The sequence below is a fragment of the Haemaphysalis longicornis genome, unplaced genomic scaffold (genome assembly GCF_048455015.1).
Source record: "Haemaphysalis longicornis isolate Haplotype H1 unplaced genomic scaffold, Haemaphysalis longicornis Haplotype H1 scaffold_7, whole genome shotgun sequence".
In the NCBI taxonomy this organism is placed as follows: Eukaryota; Metazoa; Arthropoda; class Arachnida; order Ixodida; family Ixodidae; genus Haemaphysalis; species Haemaphysalis longicornis.
In genome coordinates, this window is record NW_027526422.1 from 165,082,194 (window position 1) to 165,106,187 (window position 23,994).

Below are 23,994 nucleotides of genomic sequence, written 5' to 3' on the forward strand. Positions count from 1 at the left end.
CTCATGCCAAACATTACGTGCGCGGTAGCGCTTGGCGACAGTGCTGGAGTTTTTTTTTTTTTTTGCTAAAGCCACTGCACAAGCCGAGGAGTCGGTGGTTGCTGTGAAGCACGCGCTCACGAGCGCTCAGCATTTTTTTCCCCTCGTGGCTTTTGCCTGTTCGTTTTTTTTTTGCTAAATCCACTGCGCGTGCTGAGAACGCTCGGCGGTGGCCGCGAGATACGTGCTAACGTGCGCGTTTCCAGTCTGGTAAGCTGAATGATGAACGAAGCTGAGGCGGAACAGAAATTAAACCAAAGCTGCAAATTCCTGACAGAAGTGGTGGTGCGACTAGCCGTTCCTCGACGTTTATTCATCTCGTCAGATAGCCTCGACTGAGGCGGTAGGTATATTTGCTCGTACTAGAGGACTGGCGCACGGCACATTAGACCAGATGCTGCACACAAGTGTCGCCCGCTTAAAAATATACCGTTTTTTCGGTGTGCCAGAGTCCCGAGTATAGACTGCCTCCTCTTGCGACAGAAGACTAGGAAACTTCAGAAAGAAAAACGCTTGTTGTCGAATTAAAGCAATTGCGGAGCCCTATAAAAGCAAGCAAGCACGTAAACATGCAAAGAGAAACGCAGAGACAGGAACGATTTAGGCAACGGAATGCCTGACGCGCGTAAAACAACAAACTGAATTTTATTGAAGATCCTTGCTATAAAATGCCTGGTTCTTTACGCATGAACCTGAGGAGCTCAGTTGTTAGAGTGCAGATTTTTTACCGATAAAAATTCTCTGAAGCGTTAGCCATGAAGAGGTTCGTCGTAAAACAGTGGCGAAAAGTATTACACATGGTATTTGTAGAATTTTTCTGGGCGGGAAAATGCACAATAGCTTGCATGCAAAATGCGTTTTATGCTGTGGAATGGAGTAGCTACTGCCCGCAAATTACCCCCTGGTCGGCTGCACTTTACAAGGCCACTCCTCCTTTGCTGCAGGTTTTTACAGCGGTCACAAAACCGCTTCTCCTGAACAAAGTGCGACTCACAAGAACATTCGGCCAGGACTGGAAGGAGTTGCGAGGCCTGATCTCTCCAACATTTAAGGGTGGCAGCATGAAACAGGTTGGTTGAACAACATAAAACATTATTGTGATGTTTTGGGGCCAAACACGCTGCCGCGTCAGAAAAGTTCGCTCAGAAAATGTAGACTTTAAAATTGGAAAGCCTTCCTTCCGGAATATTCTTTGAAGAAGGCCTTAGTGCAAGTAAAGTAATGGTGGTGTTTTGTCACCATTTCTTTGCCCAACAGTAATTTGGGCCTAACGTAAATGTCAAAGCTTTTCCTAAATCGTCCACAGGCTTAGCTGGAGCATGAAATTTGACTGTAGCGTGGAATATCTCAAACGTTTCTAACAAAAACGGTTACAATGATTGTGGTGTAGTTAAGAGCCCACATCAATGTTAAAGAAATGGAGCAGTTGTTACTAAATAATATTACACCAAATCACGAGGAGACGATGGTTTGGTAAAGCGTTGCTCTAGGTAAGGTTTTGGACGACTTTACAGCTCAAAAGTGAAGGGAGGGCTTAAACAGGTCTCCTTAGTTATAATCATCCGAAGAAAGGAAGCCCATCTAAATGGTATATAGCACCGATAAAATATAAGCAATATCAAGACATGTTTTCTAGCTCAGAAAGAGACGAGAACACAAGCTAAATTGACGAACACGGGATATTCTCGTTTACATTCTTTTGTGTTCGCGTCTTTTTTTGCGCTTGCATGCATGCCTCAGTTATCTCTGTATCAACGTGCCGAACCTTCCGCACTAATATGATAACAACAGTTAAGGGGAGTTTAAAAACGCGAAAGTTTTCCTTCACCGCATGCGGTGTGCACTGATATAATCATATTAAAATAGCTACAGCGCAAAAAGGAACAAAAACACGAGAAAAAAGACGGGACGAGGGCTGGCTTAAGAATGAGTTTATTATCAATCAGTTGTGCGTGAGTTCTGTATTGCAATTGTGTATTATGATCTTTCTTGTAAAATACATATCCTTCTCTTCACGTGGTTCAACTACTTCACACCGCGACCTAGAGCATGGTGAATAATTGTTACTCTTAGAATGTAGTCATAATTATGCCAACGTGCCCGTGCGCCATATACTTGGAAGAGATAGGCAACTGTCTCAATTAGATTATTTCATGAATCGTGTAGTTAGTTTAGAAAAATGAGGTAGATGTTAACGGTATTTATGTGATCAAGCTGTTTTGCTAAGCAATAGCTTATGGCGCCAAAACTCAAGCTTGCAACGTTAAAGATTGTGTGGAAAGTGTAAAAAGTGGCGTAGCTTGCACTAGTACTGAAAGGCTGAAAAAATAGCAGAGCTGGCGGCCTCTCCCCTTTGTCGGAGACCCGGCTGTTGCACCCCACATTTATTTCCGAACTTACCTCTGAAAGTTCTCCACAACTGGCAGGACGGGATCATTTCGTGCGCAACGTTTCGCATCTCTCCCATAGTGGACGTCGTTAGCACGTGCTCGAACCCGCGGCCTAGTCCAAAATCAACGCCTGTGCTACGAACACGACGGCAACGCTCTGCGCCCGGAATGCGACGATAGCTCAGTCGCCTATACACTGGTTTTACACCCTGAGGGAGCCAGGTTCGACTCTGAACACGGTTAGCGTTTGTTTTGCTTTCAATTGTCTGCACATGTTATTGTTCGTCACCGCTGCTAACCCCGTACACTTCGGGCCTTCAGGGTGGGCCAGTTAGGTTGTCGCTTTCACGACGTAAACATCCTAAGTTCGATGTTCATAACCCCATTGTTTTTCTTTTGGCTTGGAGGTTTCTTGGCGCGTGGTGGAGGAAGGCTCAGGCTAAACAGCTCTGCTGATAATAAGTGCTGATAAATGTAAGAATAGACAGAAACAACGGGCACAATTGCCTGAATTTACCGAGTTGTAGGTGGGATTCATGCAGTGCACCTAATATCGTATGCACAATCATCAGATACTCCACAAGTGGGAGGTGTAATTGAACGTGCAAGCGCATGCGGTGTACCGCAGTGCAAGGGGTAGGGGCCAAAACATGAAAATAAAGAAGCCAAACAAGCTTTCTTCCAACTGAATTCTTTTGGAATCTCTAATAATGGGAAATCTACGAAAACTCAAATCTCCTTTCCTAAGAGAAATATGGTGAATACCCTAAGGTTTCTCCAAGGTAACCTTGGTCATATTCAAAGCCCTATATCCAAACGGATTCGACTGTGTTGGAATGGCGCCGTTGGATAGATGCCGGCTTCATAACGCGAAAGACCCAGGTATATGGACTATCACGGGAGGAGTTTTTTTCTTGAGGCACTTGATGCACTTCGTGTAAACTAATTTTGTGAAATTCAATGTGTAAAGTTGGCGTTTCTAGAGTGCACTGTGTCGTAACGCCAACGCCATCAGAAAGGCATAAGAAGCTCTGCCTAAATATAGCGTATTCTTTTCCAACATCAGTTCCAACCAGTCGCTCTACATTTGCGTAGTGCTCAAAAACATGCTATGCATAAATATATAACCCCATTGAAAGAAGAAAAAAGGACCCACAATTACGACCATTCCGGGCCTCCATTTATTAATTATTTCTCGGCGCTCCTTGACAAGGAGCAGATACCATTTGCACGATTCTTTATAAGAAACTGAAACTGAAATAACTCGTGTGGCAAATGTTTCCTCGTTGGCAACTGGTAATATTGTTGAATGTCATTGTCTTCCCTTCTCTCGACAGGCCGTTGTTATAATGAAAGACCGTGCCAACTTGTTCACGGATATGGTGGAGCTTGCGGCAACCAAGCAGGACGGGGTGGCTAACCTACACACGCACGTGCTACGCCTGGCAATGGACGTAGCCGTTGGAGTTTTCCACAGCATCCAGACCGATGTCCAGCGAGGGGATGAAGCGGCGTGCAAGCTTCTACAGAAATGCCGACAATGTACTGGAATGTTCGGGGACAGCAAGATGGTACTGTGGAGTAAGTATTCAATGTGCTGTTAGCCTTACAGCAAACCTTTAAAATTGAGGCTAAATATAACAACTTCTTGGAGGAAATTCATTTGAGGGTACTAATGCTTCGATCTGTAGTAATTAACCCTACTTAGACATTACCTTCTAGCGGGTACTGAACGTTGTGTATGAGAAATTCAAGCACACAAAAGCTCAGGAAATACAAGGCAATAAAACGTTTTAAAAGCGAAGCTGTTCAGCAAATCACAAATTTTCGTTTGTGCAGCCAAAATACCAACAGTGCCTCGCGTCGACCGCCTGGAAGTTAAAAAAAAACAAGAAAATGCATAGCGCTCATTTGTGCGTGAATTGCCAAGGCCGCCCCGCGTCCCCTGCGTACGTTTGTCAAGCCAAGCATACCCACCTAGAGAGATTGGCCAAGATGGCGCTGACCATCCAGCAGGAAACAAAACCAAGAAAATGTCTAGCGCTCATGTTTGCGTGGCTGGCGATGACCGCCATACATCCCCGGCTCACGTTTTTCAAGCCAAGGAAAGCCGCTTTCGGAGATTACCTAAGATTTCGGCGGCCGCCCGGCAGTCACCAAAACCACGAAAAGGCGTAGCGCTTGTGTGTGCGTGGGCCACGGCGACCTCCCTGAGTCTTCGGCGCACGTTGTCAAGCCAAGCTTAGCTACTTCGGCAGGTTTGCCAAACAACTCCAGCGTTCACCGTAATCAGGGCAACAGTTGCTGAGAAAAAAAGAACACTCCAGCGCTGGCCGCATTCGCGGCATTTTTTGCTTATAATGAGAACGGGAGAATATAGAGCAGGCCCCTGCAAGGTGATGTCCAGTGATTATCACTTTCAAAGACATGAAGGACGCTCACACTTATAGCAACAATGATGGTGGTTGCGGCAGCGAAGCAGAAGCAAATCGGCGGCAATCGCTAATTTACCTGTCGTGATAGTCGTGAAGCTTGTGTACAGCTTCGCTACCACCAAGGGTTACGCGTCAGTGTGAGCTTCCTTTATTTTTTGGCTACATATACAAAGGCATACTGCCAAACAATGCTAGAAATAAATTAATACAAGCACAGTTGCGCGTTCAAGAGTGTCAACGGACTACAATAAACCGCGAGGGCAGAGCTCAAACGTAAAGTGAAAAATACCGACCCTACAATTTCCATTTTTACGGCGCCAATAAGTAGTAAAATTTGGCTAATCTTTTCAACAAGGCTAGGTTTGTTCGAGTGATTAGTAATACTGTGCATGATTGGATTTGAGCACTGCAAGGCCCAACAAAAGATACCTGCTTGTGACGCCAGACAGAATCATAAACAAAGTTAAAATTAGCCAACGTTATGTGCATTGCAAACATCCGGCTGGGCACTCTGAACAGGCGAGGTGAAGCACTGATCGGGTTTGAAGAAAAAACTTTCCGGAGGATAATGAGTGGGAACTGAAAATAGAAGTATAACCCTATCTGTAAACCATGATAACTTAGCCAAGGAGAAAAGTATCATTCTTGAGAAAGTAAGAATGCTGATTTTAATCACCCAACGAACAATAAACTTCGGAGAAGTATGACCTTGGTTGCATTATTCAATTATTATCATATCCTGACCAGAAAGTCCGTTTTAGTACGATAAGTGCTGGTATACCACCAATGTTTGTTTACGATGATGACACATGAGGTAAGAAACTTGGGGTCGGTGTAAGCACTTGGAAAAAAACCTAAATCTGCCCAGCAGGCCATCAAAATACAAAGTCTAGGGATAACACCTACAGAAACGAACAGAGCAGAATGAAGAGGTAGACAGTTCGGGGGAAGTCATACTTTCTCACATTAACAGAAACAAGTTTGGTTGCGGAGATAGTGCTATGTGGATATGTTGACTGTTTAGTGAAAGCTCTGTATTTGAACTTCAATTAAGGAAAATGATCGGGCATTCCAACTCTACGATTTAGTCCTGCCGATTCTCTACAGAAGTATATTGTCACGAACTATGCATTGGGTTTGTTTATTTATGTTTTGTGTTTGCGGACTGGCTGCACCGGGCACTTTTATCTGTGCTATTCGTGGGCCAAGTGACGTGCATGTTCCGTTCTTTATGCCGCAAGTGTTATCTCCTTTGATACGGAGAGTTTTTCGAACTAACGTCACCAGCCTAGAGTAACCTTCTTTGATCTACAGTGTCTTGGATGCAATTCGACGGTCGACTGCTGCTTCCCCGCCTCCGTATTTCTTGAGTTGTTAGGGGAGCACAAGTTCGCTCTAATAAAACTGTTTAACCTTCAAGACAACTGCGTCGTCTTTGGCGTCGTGGCAATATGTACAAAGAAACACAAATATTTCAACCTCAGTATGTTACGGCACGGATAATGCGAAATACGCACCACCACATGCTTTGGTGCCTGGCACACGGGTAGATTAGCGCACCCTTTGTCTACACCCCAGCCTGCCTAGACCGGAGAAGGCAAGTAGGGTAAAGCCATCCTGAATCCGACATGGCGAACGCTTCAGAAGACGGGCTCCTTGCAAACTAGGTCCACGAGGACGACGGTACAGTGGTTTGGGTGCTGCGCTAACAGATCATGGCATCATATGTCAAGTAACAACACCGCAACTTATCGCTGCCAATGACGACGAGCAGGACAAGGACAAAGCTTAGAGCGCCACCCGCTGAGAAGTCATTGGTGAATAGAATGCCGTTTTGTATTTCGTTCAGTTTGCAATTAGGTGAAGATGAAGCTTTTGGCTAAGTTCATTTTTTAGAGAAACGTCTGCCCACTTTAGCCTTAGGTACAAAAGGAAGGCCGCAGTCACAGGCGTTTCAAGTCTGAAAGTGTTAAGATGTCCTTCTGCTTCCGAATTGCAGTGTACTGTACTTATTATTCACTTTCTTTAGTTCATACCTTCAATAATTCCAACTGATATGGCGTCCTCTGGCAGTTGGAATTAGCAAGTTTTCACCGTATGTTCAGCAAATGGTTGCAAGACTCGGGGAAAAATTGGGCTAAACACAGCTCGACGGCGAAGAGAAGAAAATTCCGTTGCAAGGTGTTAAATCGGATAGGGAAAAACATTCAGGAGTAAATGCGGGGACAGTAAGGATGTTGTGAGTCTTGTAGAAGAAAGAGAAAGGTTTTCGACACGTTGAGGCGCAGTATCTTGCTCGTGCTGGATCCATTGCTGGAATAAATCGGGTAATGAGAGAAACATTAGGGTTACAACAAAGTGAGCGTTGAAATGTGCCCTACGATTTTTTGGCGGGGATCTACTCGCCAATTGCGATAATTAACCTAATAAAGTTGGGACCAACTTCCGGAAGGCGGTAGAAATGAGCTGGATGGAGGACGGCCACGCTGTCCAGAAAGCATTTTAGTGGCACAGCTTTCGGTTTCACTTGCATAATTGACATTAGCCATGCACTTGTTGAGGAAGCCTTCATTGACTTGTAGGAATCTGTGTAGAAAAAGTAGAAAACAAGGTAAGGTAAGGTGCTTCAGCTGCAGTTTTGTTATTTTTAACAACCTAGATGCACTCCGGGTGGTAATAAGGCTTAAAAGGCTGGCCAAAATGGAGTAAACAGCGGATACACAGTATCGCCAACTGGCGTGTCGAGGTTTATCGGCCAATATTTTTTAATGTGGACATATTGATCCTCGTGTGATATTTACGGCGAGGATGCCAGTTAATACGTCTGATTTATTACCCCAATCGGAATTAGTTAAATTCCAAGCACCTGCTTTGAACGTGCAGTTGAAATATTCCGGTAGCTCTGTAGTGTCCGCGACTACAATTAAATTTCTGGTAATTAGCTACAACATTTATCGCACCAAACTAAGGAACGGGGAAAAAAGTTAAGAAAAAAATGTACTTCACGCAACGCGGCCGCGGACGCCAGTTTTATGTGTACAGCATTCACAGCTTTCGTCCCCGGGGTAACGAATGGCCGAAGTCGGCCGCTGGTTAAATGTAGAAGAATGTTAGGTATCTTCTCTACTCTGTCATCAACTGGATTAGTATTTATGCGTATGCTCCAACGATAGCAGTTAAAAACCGTCATATTACGGAACACAAATTATATTAACTTTTCCGAGCAAAATATCCCAACCAAACGTTTCGTAACTTTTATATTTTGGAGCATCATTGGGAGGGTGCAACAAGCATTACCAAAACTGATTGCTAATCCATAAAACGTGATTAAATATTTACTTGAAGTTTAGCTGGCAACTAAATGTTGTCTTATTTGGTGGGAGATTTAAATTTAATATTGATGTGATGCCCTTTCTTCAGACGTCGCGACAATTGACAAACCAGCTTTAATAATTGCAGTGTCTCACTCACTAGTACTGTTCACACGAATCATTATTTATGATCGCTGAGACATTCTTCCCAGGCTGACACGGTCTTTCCTCTGAATAGGAACAAAACGGAAGTGAGTTTGAAAACGCAATGCCCACATTTGAGTATTTAACCGCAAGTGGTAATTCGTAGTGCTCTTAGTGTTCTAAATGGTTCTTTTTAGTACCCAATTGTTTTGAGTTCTTAGGAAATAATTCGTTGCGGCAAGTGTACCACTTTAGGTTTTTTGAGAAGATAAGCACGTTAGGCCCGAAAGTAATTTCGGTAGGTTGGGTTAGTAACGAAATTTCGGGGTAGTTTTAATTAGCAAAGACATTTGTGCAGAGTAATGAGTGATATTTATTGTCGACATGGGGCTTCAACACAAAGGACTAGAATGCGCTGTTTTGTGCTTTTTCATTGCTTTTGCAGTAACAGTACCTTAAAACACGAAGATACCAGAATAGAGTCTAAGCTACAGAATAGTGTCCTTACTAACCTAAGGCATATGAACAGCGGTGTCGTAGGACGAAGTTGTCGGGGTACTGTAATTGACTGTGGCTTTTTGTAGCTAATATTAAGTCAAACTACCAAACTGAGACCATAAATTATGGTAATAATTTATCCGCGAACAATCTTTCTATTGCGAATATATTTCGTAACCACCTGCGAGAGGTTTCGGCGGCATATAAGAACAATTACTTTGGAGCAAGATTACCGGGCTTTTATACAAAATTCTTCATGAAGAGTTGACTAAGAGCCTTGAGTAGTAGATGATTGCAGTTGGCCAAACAATATCGGAAAGGATCGGCATTGTGCGACAATATGCTGCAATGAAATACATCAGAATGCGTTTACTATTATTGCACTAAAAGAATTTCCTCTCAGAACACGTAAAGTATTATATACCACTTTCTGAATGTCTCAGTTTGAGCCACCTTTAAACAAAGATCGTATATCAAAACTTTTTCGATCTCTTGAAATTTTTCCTCCCTTGCGATTCTCAAAAACACGAGGAATCACTGGGCTTTTCGCAGAAATTAGGATTTTAATAACAGTTTATTATTTACTCTAACTCAAATATCTTCTTGCGATCGACGCTTAGCAAGGAGTTGATCACATTGTGTTGATCTGGGCTCCCGGCAAAAAAGTCAATGCTTTCTAAGTACTCATGCTAATGGCAGTTTATTTCGCGTTGCCAATCGAAAATGTCGAATAAGCAATAGAAGCTCATGATATAGCTCAGAATACTAGCAGAAGTTTTAAGAATAGCTCGGTGCTAACAAATGGAACTGACGGTTTACGGAAATCTTACAGCGAACAGTTTTAAATGAATTCTAGGGTGCTGCTAAAATAACAATTTCGAGCAACCTTATTCTTGGTTTATATTTCGGGTATAAGAAAACGCTTAGGGACGCTGAGCAACACTACTGTGCAGTACTTATTTACAATGAATGTTTGAGAATGTGCAGAAGTCGCGTCGTAAACGGGGTTTTTCAAACGTGCGCACCCATCGTCTACGCGCGTCAATGCTGCAGTATCACTTTAATGACGTTCTACTTCGACTCCGCCACCTGCATAGCCTCTTACAAGGGTGAAAAAAGCATCGTGACCAATAATGAAGCTGAGGATGAATCGAAAATTACTCACCGTGCTTGCTTCTCTCTCGCTGCAGATTTTATCTCAGAGCTTCCCTGGATTTATGGGCCGGTGCTCAAGTATGCCCTGTCCCGTGGTGTTCCCATGGATACCGTACTTGCCTACTTCGGCCCTATTTTCGAGGAACGAAGACGGGCGAATGGCGTAAGTAATCATACCGCAATATAACGGCCCACAAACAGGAGTTACGAATAAGCAATATATTTCTGTGATATGACTTGCTGAAAACGTTGCCAATAAGGATCAAAGGCAGTCGCATTTACGTTTGCGAGAGGCGCAGCTTCTAGACGTTATTCGCCGAGCCCGCCTACTCTGCAGCGATCGTAAAAAAGAACTAATGCAAACAACACAAAAAGGGAGCTGTAATCAAACAAGAATAGCACCATGCTTCGGTACCCCAAATATCCACGATTGGACTGCGAAAGTAAACATGAGATTAGATGAATTGCATCCAAGCGAAACGATGTCTAGTCGCAACTCCTCCATGTAGTTGGCGCTAAGCAAACTCGTGCTGCCTATAAAAACATTTTCTCGGTGTCCGTAGAGTCTGGCGAATTCTCGTTTTGCTAGAAGGTTTACAGTCACTAAACTTTGGAAGTGCCTGACATCCATATACAACGCTCCAAGCGAACGTCAGCGCATCATGATACACAGAAGGTGTGCCTGTTGCATCGGTACACACGGTCTCTCTAATTGCGCTTTAAAAACATGGCGTCTTCTACGTTCGTCTAAGGCTCCGCGTTTAGTTCGTCGGCAGAGGTTGCAAACGGCCACAGGAAAAATTGCTGAGAATGGCTGAATGAATCTTAGGGTCTGCAGTGTCGAGCAAAGAGTGGGTTAATTCCTAGTCGAAGGCTGGCCGGTGTTCTTAGAAACTTGAATACTACAGACGGTGTACAAGTTCCCATAATCGCAATCATATTTCTTCTACCACTACTTAAAATTTATTGTGTGCAACCCGTTGTTGAAATATATTGGGCGCTTCATCGCACTGCCAAGAGCTAGGTTGAGCCGAGGATGTAGGAGATAAGTGCATATATGCACCACAAAGTAATTCCTAATATAGTTTTTCCTGCCACTGGTGAGCACCTCTGCCTAACTATCTCATTCTGTAACCAATTGGAGTTTGGTTGGTGTGCTACGCCATAACACCAGCTTCTGCTTCGCTGCCGCAACCACCATCATTGTTGCTATAAGTGTGAGCGTCCTTCATGTCTTTGAAAGTGATAATCACTGGACATCACCTTGCAGGGGCCTGCTCTATATTCTGCCGTTCTCATTATAAGCAAAAAATGCCACGATTGCGGCCAACGCTGTAGTCTTTTTTTTTCTCAGCAACTGTTGCCCTGATTACGGTGAGCACTGGAGTTGTTTGGCAAACCTGCCGAAGTGGCTAAGCTTGGTTTGACAACGTGCGCCGAAGACGCGGGGAGGTCTACGCGATAACACCATCATAAAGGTAGCCGTTTCCTTGTTCCGAACGAGATAAAGTTAATATGCGAGGGCTACTTGGGATGACTCCTGCGAAAACCATTGAGGGAGAAATTTAGGATTGAAGCATAATCCTCCACACAAAACTAAAAATTCACTGCAGCCGCTTAGCATGCCAACATTTCAAATCTGCAAATTCGCGATTCGTGGGCGCAAGGTTATTATTGTGTATTATGTTGGTGAATTTTGCAATTAGCAGCTTTCTTAATTTTCTGAGCTTGGTTGTCAAGATTGTGCTACCCAAACACGTATTTGTCTCTTCATGAAAAACTTCTGCAGATCCTTATAACTCTTGACGAGTGGTAGGACACAATACACGGTCCACGTTACTGTAATGTTCTAAAGTTCCACTGTGTTACGGCAATGTGGTGGAAGCGAAACTCACCAAGCAGCCACAGAACACCGTGCAATTTGGCATATAATGGTTATTAAAATGCGAAATAATTCTTTCACTTCGGAGAAGAAAATGTGTCGTAGGGACGAATCATGGTACAAAACTTGGCGAGGGCCCAAAAAGAGCAAAAGGGGAGTAAGTCAGCGGAAAAAAATGAGCGCAGCGTGCAGCTTTTATGCGAGGCTGGAGAAACAACAGAGATGGTGGTCCACCTAGCTACTCCCCAAACTGACAGCGGATTATAGGAGAGAGGGAGCAGCCGAACCCCAGCAGTACAAAGCCGTTTGGGACGTCACTGTAAAACAACGACCATTAAAGTATGTACATTGTTTTATTCATTAGCAATCGCCGCAATCTCTTTTATCGTCGTATTGAAACGGCAAAGCCCCGTACATCAATCCTCTTGTAGTGCGTCCTCGCCATGGTAGACCTCCAGTTCATCATTTGGTTCAGTGGCCGCCAGGACGTGTGGATTCTAAAGGAATGGCTTTACAGATTCGTCGCCATCGTCTTCAGCGCGGGAGATTGGTGACGCGCAGGTTGCTACACGACGACGATGACGAACGCGGGGGCTCTCAATGTGGCGTAAGCCCACGCACATCTCAGGACGCCGCCGGGCGGTTGCCGCAATGCACACCCATACGTGAGGTCGGAGTTTTCGGTCTACGCCGGACATATTTGTGTCGGCATCAACAGTTCGCTGTTAAAATGCACAAATGAGGGACTGCATGGGAATAAAAACCAGAGCCTACGTAATCAGAGACGGGCACGCATGCCCGACCCCACTACGGGCAGATGCCTGTGGCTGATAAAAAGCGGATGCGACAGCATCATAGGCCATCCGTCAAAACCAGCCATTAGGCGGTGTTGCTACAAATTGCGAGACATTGAGCTCAGAACGTGGGTATGTTCCAAGTCAATGCCGCCTGTAAGACGCAGCCTATCGCCTAAGACGAAAATGGCCAGACAGACGATTTCCTGTTGCTCTGGCCTGACCCCTATCACCCTCTATATTTTTTGTGTGCCCCATTCTCCAGAACTTACCCGCTCGGTAGCGACACGTTACGGGGACTGTAGAAATCATTGTACATCGTTTGTCGATCCTTCTCGCGGTGGTATTCCTATGCGTCCATGGTTCCTCGAGCGTTGTTGTAAGGCGGACCACCCGATTCCACAGGCCACACCACAGATGAGCGGATGCACTAGGTGTCCCTTCTGTTCCCGTCATGAAGCGGGTGGTCCCACCGACACTATTGTTACGGGGTGGCAGGATGCAGGTGACAGAAACAATGGAAGATGTACTGATCTATTAAGTGCGAATGCACTTCTTAAGCGAGCCTGAATCGTCCGCCGCCGTTGTCCGCATAGCAACAGCTGCGGGTGCGCGCGCTGCTCGTCTTCCTCCTCGTCTTCCCTAGCAACAGGGGGAGATGGGCGCGCGCTACTCTCCTCCTCCTCTCTCCGCTCAGTGACTGCGGGTCTTGGGCGCCTCCTCTCCACTTCGGGCGGGAGAGCTCTCGCTCGCGTAGCGGGCGCTCCGCATTCCGACGCGTGAGGGCGCTCGTGTAGCCCTCGCCGTAACGGCGGGCGCTACTCTCCTCCTCCTCTCTCCGCTCAGTGACTGCGGGTGTTGGGCGCCTCCTCTCCACTCCAAGATCACGATATCCACCGTAATCGCGCAATCAACAACCGTGCATTCGCACTTACACACTCTCCCGCTCGGGGAAGTGCGAGGGAATTTTTTTAGAAATTATGCGAGGCGGCCATGAGCCAGACCAGCCAACGCACTGTGGCCCACACGGTTTCGTCGTCGCCATTGATGCTCTGGTGCACCAAGCTACGCATTACAGCCGTCTTCCTCATCTTCTCGTAGAGTGAGAATAATGCACAGGCAGCGTTGCCGGGTAGACGTTACGCCTAGCGATATGCTTATAGCTCTTGCATCGAGAACCACTACGGGCAAGTTATAGCGTGCAGTGAATTTGGCATGGGAATTTCAGTTATACGTCAACGTTACGGACACTGCTCATTAGGACTATATAGAGACCTGACAAGGAAGATTGACCGCCTCTCAGAGAGGGAAACGTAGAGGGAAAACACCTGAATAGAAAAAAATGACCATGATTACTGAGATACACAATATTTTGGCCCGCACGGTGCGCCACAGTCATACCGCTGCTTGTACAAGCAACGCCGTTGTCCACGGCAGGTCTGGGCGTTCTGGCGCCACCCACAATATCAGCACATCTGTTGGGCGATAGACACTAGTGATTTTGCATTCGCTCCATCACGAGGATTGCACGGCCATCCTAGTTATTTATAGATCTATAAATATTGTTTTCTGCATTTTCAATTTTGTTACCACCAAACGTTTCATAAACCAGCCACACAGGCTTAAATATAAAGGGGGCGCCTCATCAAAAATACGTTTTTATTGAGTATCAGAAGCGTAGAAAAATCAATTAGCACAATTACGATGCATGTTATCAGCGATGACAAAATGGCACAGTTTAACACTTCTAAGCCTAGCTAATAACAGCAGAAGCAAACTCCATAGACACAGTGTTTCGTGAAAGTTTGAGGGCGCTTAGCCGGCGCAGGGCTGAGAAGCGCCGTCAAAGCAACCATTTTACCTTCGCCTAGCCATATGCTACTGCGCAGTGAGACTATGACCGAGAAAAGCGATAATAAACGAAGGCGCAGCTTTCGTGCCGGCAGATGAAAGCCACTTGGAACGTAACAAATGACCTTGAAAGATGTCGCGAGGTAAAACATTTCCCAGAAAAATACCGCATTTCACAGTCCACGTAAACATTTATTTTTTAGACGGGGAGCCGCTTATGGTGGCGTCTCTTCCCTTTGACGTTGTGCTCCCGCTGTTGTGCGGCGTCCACACCCCCACTGCGCATGCGCATCCTCCTTCCCCTCCTCTCCTATGCTTGTCTCATATCCTCTCTTCTCCGGCATTCCTCCTCTCCTCTCCTCCTTTCCAAAGTTCCTCTCCTCTCCGTGATCACCCAACGAATGGCAACACCTGCGTCACCGCGAGCGATAATTCGAAGCAGCTTAGGCTTAGAGGCGCGACGGTAGGAGCTGCATACTCCACTCGTGGCGCCACTGCAAATGACGCGCGCGCGCTCTGCTCCCCTCATTCTCCTCCCGCAACTCCGTGATCGAACTGAAAACTAATGGGAACTTGAGTCGACCCCATGGCTGCTTCGCATACCACTCAGGGTTCCCCTACGGGAAGATGATGATTTTGTTTTGTTTGAATGCACTTTCCTCGGTGTTTGATTTCTTAAAATTTTGCAGATAAAAGTAACAAACCTGTCGGCTAACCCTCAGGTTTCCATCCCCATAAAAAAGTATGAAATGGCCGAGGGATGCGCATTTTATTTGTAAAATCCACCATCATTGCTTTTATCCAGACATTTTTTGTTTCAAGCTGCCATTTTTTGCCATAAAGGTTCTGCTTAAAGAACATGACCGGTGGCTTGAGAGTTACAAGTTTTTTTTTTTCTTACGCAGGCAAACAAGGCGGACCTTCTGCAGACACTACTGAAGGCCGAATCCGAAACCAGTCCTTCAATCAACAACGACGCCGTTCAGAAGCCAGCATGTGAGTGAAAAAGATACGCTATTTCAATTTCTTGTATCTTTATAACGCGGCAAACAAACTTCTGGCTGTCCCATCCGGTCTGTGATTTCGAAACCGAGTTTCTTCCTTCTGTGGTGAGGAGATAATCCTAGTATCAGATTATTGTGTATCAGTCTAGGAGGAGAATGAAAGCACCATTGCAACCAAAATGTTGAGGGAGGGGAGGTGGCAGCGGCGGCAGGGCCTCCGTCACTTCTAGGGCCCGGGTGGTCGCCATGTCCTGGGCGGCTAGGTCCGATCTCCCCAGGGCTTACTACCAGTTGGGAGGGGAGGCAATATTCCCGTTGGACATACCGCAAATATACTAAAGGAAAACCAGATATTCGTACATATTTAAAAAGCCACAGAACAGTGAAAACCTGTTTAACGCTTATTGGGCAAAATCTGTACTACGCAGGCATAGGGTACGTCGAGCAGACCGGATATGAGCATATGCTCGGCTATATACACTCGTAATCTGGACCCTAGCATAGTAAAACATACACTTGGAGACGCACATACACACCGAAGTGTACTTAACAACGGTCTAAAATTTTCGTTGAGACCGAGATGCCCATGCAAAATGAAAGAACCCTGGCTCATTCGGATAATATCAAAGAGATTAGCCAAGCGCAGCTGGTTGCGCACCGAGAACGGAGCTTCATTTGGAATAATTCTTTGGAGATCAGGATAATTCTTTGTGACAACAAAATGGAGGTTCTAAAGCCACGTGCCCCTGATTTTTTCGCTCTTGCTTTATATCTATTTTTGTGCCCCATAGACCACATTTCGAACTAATAAAGAAACAAAGAAGTCCTGAGATCAACTGATACATAGGCCGTACAAAATATCTATTGCCGGTTTTAAATATACGGAGATTCTTTGTAAGATTCGTTTGAAGTAAATACGACAAACCTGTCCTCAAACGGTGTCAATTCATTTTTAGATTGCGCTCACATTTTGTTAAAACCATGCCCAAAGTGGTTCGTGGGTTGTTTTAAGTGCTACCTTTGCATTTCCCAACGCTTGTTTATAGCATCGGAAGTGGAATTGAGTCACCTCGTGAAAAAAAGCATTTCGCAGTGTATTTTTAAACAAATAGATTCCCGTGTTAAGCTTGCAAGTGTCTAATAAGTGTTCATGTTTGAATTTCAAGCGCTGTAGTATGTCCGAATACAATCTGTTATTCAATTGCCGATTAAACCAGTTATGGCTTGCTTTGTTGCAGCTGACAAGAGCGTGCACTTGACATGCCTCACACGCACTTTGGCAAACGGCACTCTATTCGTTATCGCAGCGTAAGTAGAATCCTGCAGCCACAGGTCGTACACTGTTAAATCATTCTCTCGTGTCACAACAAGATAAAACCATGCCAGCTTTCTCTGTGGTTTACCTAAAATATTCGGAATAGAATAGGCTCGTGTCCACAGTATTATAATGACAAGATGAATGGTGATTTTTGTATTGTACAATTTTAGGCCTCTCACAATGAATTGAAGGAATTGTTTCACATATGTAAATGAACGTCATGTATGTAAGAGGCTTTCAATGAATGACGGTTTGTGATATCTACGGGTGTGTCCTTGGCTGAGATTTCAGCTATAAAGGCTAAGTGTATTGGGGCATCCAGAACATTTTTGAAAGAGCAGGTTCCATTTTTTACTGTTATAAAATAAGCCCTAAATGGCTGGCCAAGAAAATTTCAAGGCATTTTTACGGGGGCATACTTTATGGTGTATTTCACGCTGAATTAGAAAGACATGTTCATTTCTTGAGTAAATACACGCAATTCACCTCTTTGGGCCAAACAAGCGACCCCTGTGCGAGGGGCCGGTCAGAGAGCAGGCTGCTTTTCCCGACTGGCCAACGTTAGGTGACGCCGTATTCGTATGTTCCGGCGCGGCGGTGACCGCTCAGACTGAAGAGCTCAATTAGTTCCCGTTCAGAAATCGTCCAGAATGTCGTCTGTGGAATGGAAGACGCACAAAATCCTTCCTTGCATTAGGGGAGCCTGAGGGAAACAAACGCTCCAAGTTCACTATCGATGAGATTTAGGAGGGTTTTTTTACCCAATGACAACCAATCGACATTGGTTTCGCGGATGAAATTCGGTTGTTTCTTTTACTTTCAACTCTCTTCACTTTTCATTAGCACAATTTTGCAACACACCATCATCCCCTTGCTCGGATGTGGAGCTTTATTTTTACATTAGGCAAGCGGCAACCAGCTGGGTGCATCGGCCTGAGTTGATTCACGTGCGCAGGCAGCAGTGATGCAGCCGCTAGTCGCCTCGTCACGCGTAGAGGATGTCGCCGGGTCGTCCCGTGGTCCGTCAGCGTAGAGAACGTTAGGCTTGGAATTGCGACACGTACACAGCTTTAGAATGTGGTAACCGAGCGTTGTGGGGCCCTAAAATGTTACAGGAACCTAAACGCACCAGACTCGCAGCGACAGGTTTTAGAAGAGCGTATTTCCCAACAGCTCGCAGGAGGCGTGGGTGCTCGGTCGTTGGAGCCTTAGGCTAACCATCAAGGCCGATATTTGGTCGCTCGTGTTACTAGAATTGTGAACGACAGTCTTTCAAACTGTTTTTCACAACACCATCAAGTCATCAGTTTTTCAAAACCCCATCACCCTCTTTCTCGCATGTAGAACTTTATTTTCACCTTGATTGCCCTTTAGCGATCGGCGCTGTGTTGATCCTTCCGCGCGGGTGTTGCCATCCTTCGGCCCATCGCCGCATCACGTGCTCGGGCACGTGCTGGGGCCGGGTCGCTTACCAGTGTCCCCGGTCCGTGGGCGTATAGAAGTGTGGGCTTGGCATCGCGGCACGAATTTGATCACCTGTTTCAAAATCCCCTCAGATGGCAATCCCTAGTACGATATTGCACCTCACTAGCATCCACACTCCTTTCCATCCAGGAAGTAAACGTCCATGTTTACGTCCTTTTTCGCGATCGCTTTGATTCTAGAAAACAGCGACGAGCAGTTGGTGCGACAGCCTGCGGCGGTTCGTGCAGCCTCGGGGTCCGTACGGCACGCACGAGTGCCGTATGTTTTTGGAGGTCTTTCGCGTGCAGAAAACGCTTCATGATATCCAGCTGAATTCATTTCCTGCTAACGGCGTGGTACATCTACCTGCCTAGACAAGCTATCGTCATAGCCAGCAGCATTCAGCGAGAATGCAGGGGTTATACCAGTAGATGTGCTTGGTGAGTGCAGCACTTGTCTCCCCCGTGTCCGCGTGTGCTCGTAGCTAAATCGGTAGGACAATGGGCTCTCGCTTGGTTACACTATTAGTGCTAGGTTCGATTCTTTGTGGTTCTAGTAAATTCTTTTATTTGTTCCCGGGAGCTTTCTGTTGACACCGACGGTCGTGAAAGAACCCTTGGGGATAGAGGTAAAAAGCTTTGCTTTAAAACAGTAGCTATATGGCCAGAATTTCGCGCCGTTGCAAGTGAAGATAAAAAAGGCAATATACACTCCAGCCTAATTCGAAACTTTGCACGGAAAGTTGGGGAACAACAAAGCGGATTCGCGCACGAGCGAATGTGACTCGCTGTTCGGGGGTGCAAGAGTGAGCAGTGGTTGGGGCGTAGGGTAAATTTTATCGATGAATACCGCTCCCTCCAAGCTGAAACTGCCGAGAAAAAGCTTTTTCAGGCATAAACTGATCAGCGTAAAAATTGTACAAATAAATTTTTACCCTAATTTACAAGCACTTCAGTAGCCCTGCATAAATATGCACCCTTTGCCGACGTACGCAAAATGTTGAGCATAAATGTGGGTAATATTTTAAATAAATTCATTTTGTATCGGAGATGTGAATTTAAGGAGTATAGCCTAAGGTACAGCGCACATTTAATGCAGAAGTTTGGTCGACAGGTCAGCAATTAGTGAAATTGGGTCTGCGAGTGCCATACGTTTTGAAATACACCAGACTTTTGCAAAAACCTGAAAAGGCCTTACATCTGATAACGCTCGGCTGAATCAGCTGTTGAAGTTACTTCTATTAGTGAGGGCGATAACGCTGTGTCTTTTTTCGCCAGGTGAAAGTGCTCGTTTTCGAACGCGTATATGGTCGTGTTAATATTCGACATTGGAATTTTGTAAATGCTTACAACTTTGTTGTACCCTTAAACAACTCAGAATATTCTCTTCAATTATAAAAATTACTTTGACAGCATTGTTGTGGGACACGCCTTTACCCGCCGCGGTGGATCAGTGGCTAAGGCGTTGCGCTGCTGAGCACCAGGCCGCGGGTTCGATTCCCGGCCGCGGCGGCCGCTTTTCTGATGGAGGCGAAAAGCAAAAACGCCCGTGTGTACGAGATTTCGGCGCACGATAAAGATCCCCAGGTGGTCAAAATTAATCCGGAGCCCTCCACTACGGCGCGCCTCATCGCCTGCGTTGCGTCGGCGCGTTAAACCCTACAATCAATCAATGGGACACGCCTTTCTAGACGTAAGTTTCACTAGTTAACCTGGAAATATAGATGAGCACTTATTCCTTTGGGTACTCAAGTTTCTAGGATTTCCCTTTCCAGCCACCTATTCCGAATGAACACACTACATTTTCTTGCACTCGTAACGGGCCTCATTGAAAGGTTGAACGGTTTGTCCCCAAGGTAGTAGAATGCTGGCAGTAAAAGCAGCGTGACGCTAGCAAAAGGCGGGTAGAGAGAGAGAGAGCTTGTGAGCAAAACCCTTTTACCAATTTTAGGGATTATTTACGGGCAGCTGTGGTTAGCCTACCCCAAGGCTGATGCTGCTTGCAGTATAATCGTTGTAGCATTAGGACTATTCAGCCGCGTGCGAGGAAAATATTCCTGCGTCTCGGTGTGACTTGCATACAAGTGCGCCTTTCCCATTTTTTTTTTGTAAATCGGTGAATCTTAATCCTTGTCTACCTAGACTACGAGGGTGCGAACGACTGGGATTTTGAAATTTTAAGTATTTTTTCATCGCCTGTATTAAAGCCCGTACTATACTGGAGCAATAAAAATTGAAGGCTTATCTATTCTTTAAATACCACTGAAGAACACATGTCTTGAAAGCGGTGAGCACAGCTTATATTAGGCCGATACATATTTCGCAGAATATTAATCCGTCCCTATAACATCAATGTCAAACTTTGCCGTATTATATGTAAATATATATATATATATATATATATATATATATATATATATATATATATCTAGAAAGAAGGGTTGTCATTAAAGAAAATCTTGAAAACCAAAGGGGAGGATGTGGTAGGTCATTAAAACAGATAAAGAATTTCGAAAGAGAGAAAGAAGAGGAGAAAAAATGCCCACCGGGTGGGATCTTAACCCACAACCTCCAGAATACCGGTCTGGTGCGATGACCACTACGCTACCGGCGGGGCTATTTTCCCTTCCACTTTCTGGGGTATTTATGTCCAGGTATTTTTGCTTCCTGCGCTTGGGGGTGGTAGTCTTGGTGCCATAGGGAGCTTAAAGGGGCCCTGAAAGGCGCTTTGAGCAGACTAAATGAACTTACATATGCTGCACATATGCCGTTGGCACGTATGCCAACGGCATATGTGCCAAGTATTACTCTTTTACGCGCAGCGGAAAGCTCACACTTCTGTTGCAAAGTTTGTCGCTGTTTTCTCACCCTTCCCTTCGTGTTTTTGTTCGCCGCCATCTTCACATGTCTACGCCATCGATTCCTAGATGTTCGTCATGAGCTAGACATCCTGCTATTGGGCGGCTTTTTCACGCACTTCCGTCAAAGAGATGAGTCGTCTGCTCAGCGTCGGCTCGCCGGCTGATCTGCCAGCGGAGTGCCGGAGTGCTTGGACAATTTACGACAAATGAAACAAGTGTAAACAAATGCTTAACCGTTTGTATTAAATGAAACCCGGCCATAACACTATGTGGATATTCTCTTACTTGAGTACGTTCCATAAAGAAAGCGTTGAAGCCCCGTGGCACTTCTTTCGTGCAATCGCAGAGAACGCCCTGAGCCGAATGCCCAGGTTTGGCGCATACATTTTACTCAACTTCAAAACAATCCAGAGATGCGTTTCAAACGACCCGAACGTCACAACATGAGTTGCAAGTCTGAACCGCGATTGACAGACGATGGGTTGCCTCCTCCTTCGCGTCGTAAACTCGGCACTCAAATCGCGCGTGGTTTGCGGGGACGAACCGCAAGTCAGATAACTCTGGCGCACAATCCGAGATGACTTTTAGCCACGCACACTGCACATTCCCCATGCGAGGTTGAGTCGTACGTCGTTCGAGAAAAATAATCCAGACAATGGGATGCACTATCCACCCGCAGAAGCACAACGTCGCATTTTATCGCGAAACAAAGGCGTCCACAACACACACGCCATCGCCTCCTGTAATGCCAAACGCACCTCGCACTTCCCGATGAGAGTGAGTGGCACGCCTGCATTCCCCACATGTCGCGAGGTGGGGCTCCAAGCTCAACCGGGATCACGCAACCGTAACTGACTTCTAGAGCGGTTTGTGCCTTGTTGCCAAGGCACCGATGTTTGACCGATGTTTGAGACTGTCAAAGAAATGGCGCTTACTCCACCGCTAGAAAGCTCAGAGTCGCGGCGGAGCATGTTTTGCCAACTTTGCCGCTCTCCACCACGCGTCGCCCCAAGCCGAACTGGTCACTTGATTGAAGCGTTTTGTGCACGGGTTCTGTATCAGTTTAAAATGTCTTTTTGACACGCCGGCGGCCGGAATTACCACCGCCGCAATATAAGACCCGGCACCATCGGGGTCACATCTGATACGGCGCTTTTTGGATAAACAGTGCGCAGTGCATCAAAGGGAACGAGCGCACGATCCTCCGCGTGCGGCTGCGAGTTCGCCGCCGATAAAGAGTTACGTGCCGCCGATAGCAACTGCAGCAACGCACGCAGCGAAAGTACAAGGCCAGGGTGGCGCACACATGCGGACAGATTTTTCGTTCGCTTTTCTAGCCTTGAGCGGAGTGCGGGATTCATGGTTTCAGCAAAGCTTGCCATAGCAAACGGCAGTCTGAGGTTCGTAATAGCGGAATTACGTCACCGCTGAGGAGCGCAGCGTCATGGTAGGGAAGGCTCGGCCGCCGTCTAGAGCGAATAAGTTGAAAGGAGGAGAAAACGCGGCGCGACGATAAGGCGCGGTTTTGGATTTACGACTTCTCAGCTAATATTCATCGCTGTAACAACATTTTTGAAGGAAGAGATTGCTGATGCATTGCTTTATTTGGTTACATGTACATCCATGCATCGGCGGAAGGTATTTCAGGACCCCTTTAAGAGGGTTCAACGCTGCTCGACCACTCTCGACATGTCGTAGACACTCCAGTCATGTCCCGGGGGATAAAAAGAAGTTTCCCTTCACCCCGTTTAGTCCGAGTGGCGCTGGCTACCACCCCCAAGCGCGGGAAACAAAAATCCCTGAACATAAGTACCCCAGAAAGTGGAGGGGAAAATAGCCCCGCCGGTAGCGTAGTGGTGATCGCACCAGACCGGTATTCTGGAGGTCGGTGGTTCGGATCCCTCACGGCGGGCATTTTTTTTCCACTTTCTTTTTCCCAATTCTTTATCTGTGTCAATGACCTACCACATCCTCCCCAATGCTTTGCAAGGTTTTCTTGACTGCCAACCCGTATTTCTATCTTATTTCAACGCCCGCTAAATAATTCCCTATATATATATATATATATATATATATATATAGAACAGAGACGTACGGGACGAGGGATTCCGTAAGGACACATATCAAAGTTGCAGTTCTTATTGCCAGTGCTGTTTGGCGTTTTAACAGTGTTTTTACAGTGCCGAATGAGGTATGATTGCCTTTTTTTATAATGCAGGAATAAATAATTGAAAATTCAAGTCGAGAAAAAATGCGCCGTTTTTTCCGGAAGCTGGAATCGAACCCACAACCTCCGCATAACGCGTGCGGTGCTCTACCATTGAGCTAGATCAGCGGCGACTCCCCTTTCGACTATGCCGCGGGGTTTTGCATTTGCAACTTCTCAGAGCCCGGTCAACTAGCGCCGCCCCTCGACCACCCCGAGAAGACGTAGAACGTCTTTTCCCAGCGGCCGCACCTAAGACGTGGTCGGAAGTCGGCGATAGCCAAAGGCATTTCAGACTGCACTGTAAAAACACTGTTAAAACGCCAAACAGCACTGGCAATAAGGACTGCAACTTTGATATGTGTCCTTACGGAATCCCTCGTCCCGTACGTCTCTGTTCTACAAAATGCATTACGAGGGTTCTGGCTTCAGCAGTCTGAAATGCCTTTGGCTATCCCCGACTTCCGACCACGTCTTACGTGCGGCCGCTGGGAAAAGACGTTCTACGTCTTCCCGCGGTGGTCGAGGGGCGGCGCTAGTTGACCGGGCTCTGAGCAGTCGTAAATGCAAAACCCCGCGGTATAGTCGAGAGGGGAGTCGCCGCGGAACTAGCTCAATGGTAGAGCACCGCACGCGTTATGCG

General features: G+C 46.1%; 1 protein-coding gene across 3 annotated transcripts in view; it reads left to right on the forward strand.

Annotated features, from left to right (window-relative positions):
- The window catches only part of LOC144147188 (cytochrome P450 3A31-like), an 89,025-nt gene that overhangs the window by 33,926 nt on the left and 31,105 nt on the right, over window positions 1–23,994 (forward strand). For all 3 annotated transcript variants that reach the window (XM_077679259.1, XM_077679260.1, XM_077679261.1), the window contains exons 5-9: window positions 984–1,109; window positions 3,767–4,010; window positions 10,008–10,135; window positions 15,405–15,495; window positions 16,742–16,811. In XM_077679259.1, the coding sequence (XP_077535385.1) occupies window positions 984–1,109; window positions 3,767–4,010; window positions 10,008–10,135; window positions 15,405–15,495; window positions 16,742–16,811 (659 nt within the window). The remainder of the gene's footprint in view (window positions 1–983; window positions 1,110–3,766; window positions 4,011–10,007; window positions 10,136–15,404; window positions 15,496–16,741; window positions 16,812–23,994) is intronic.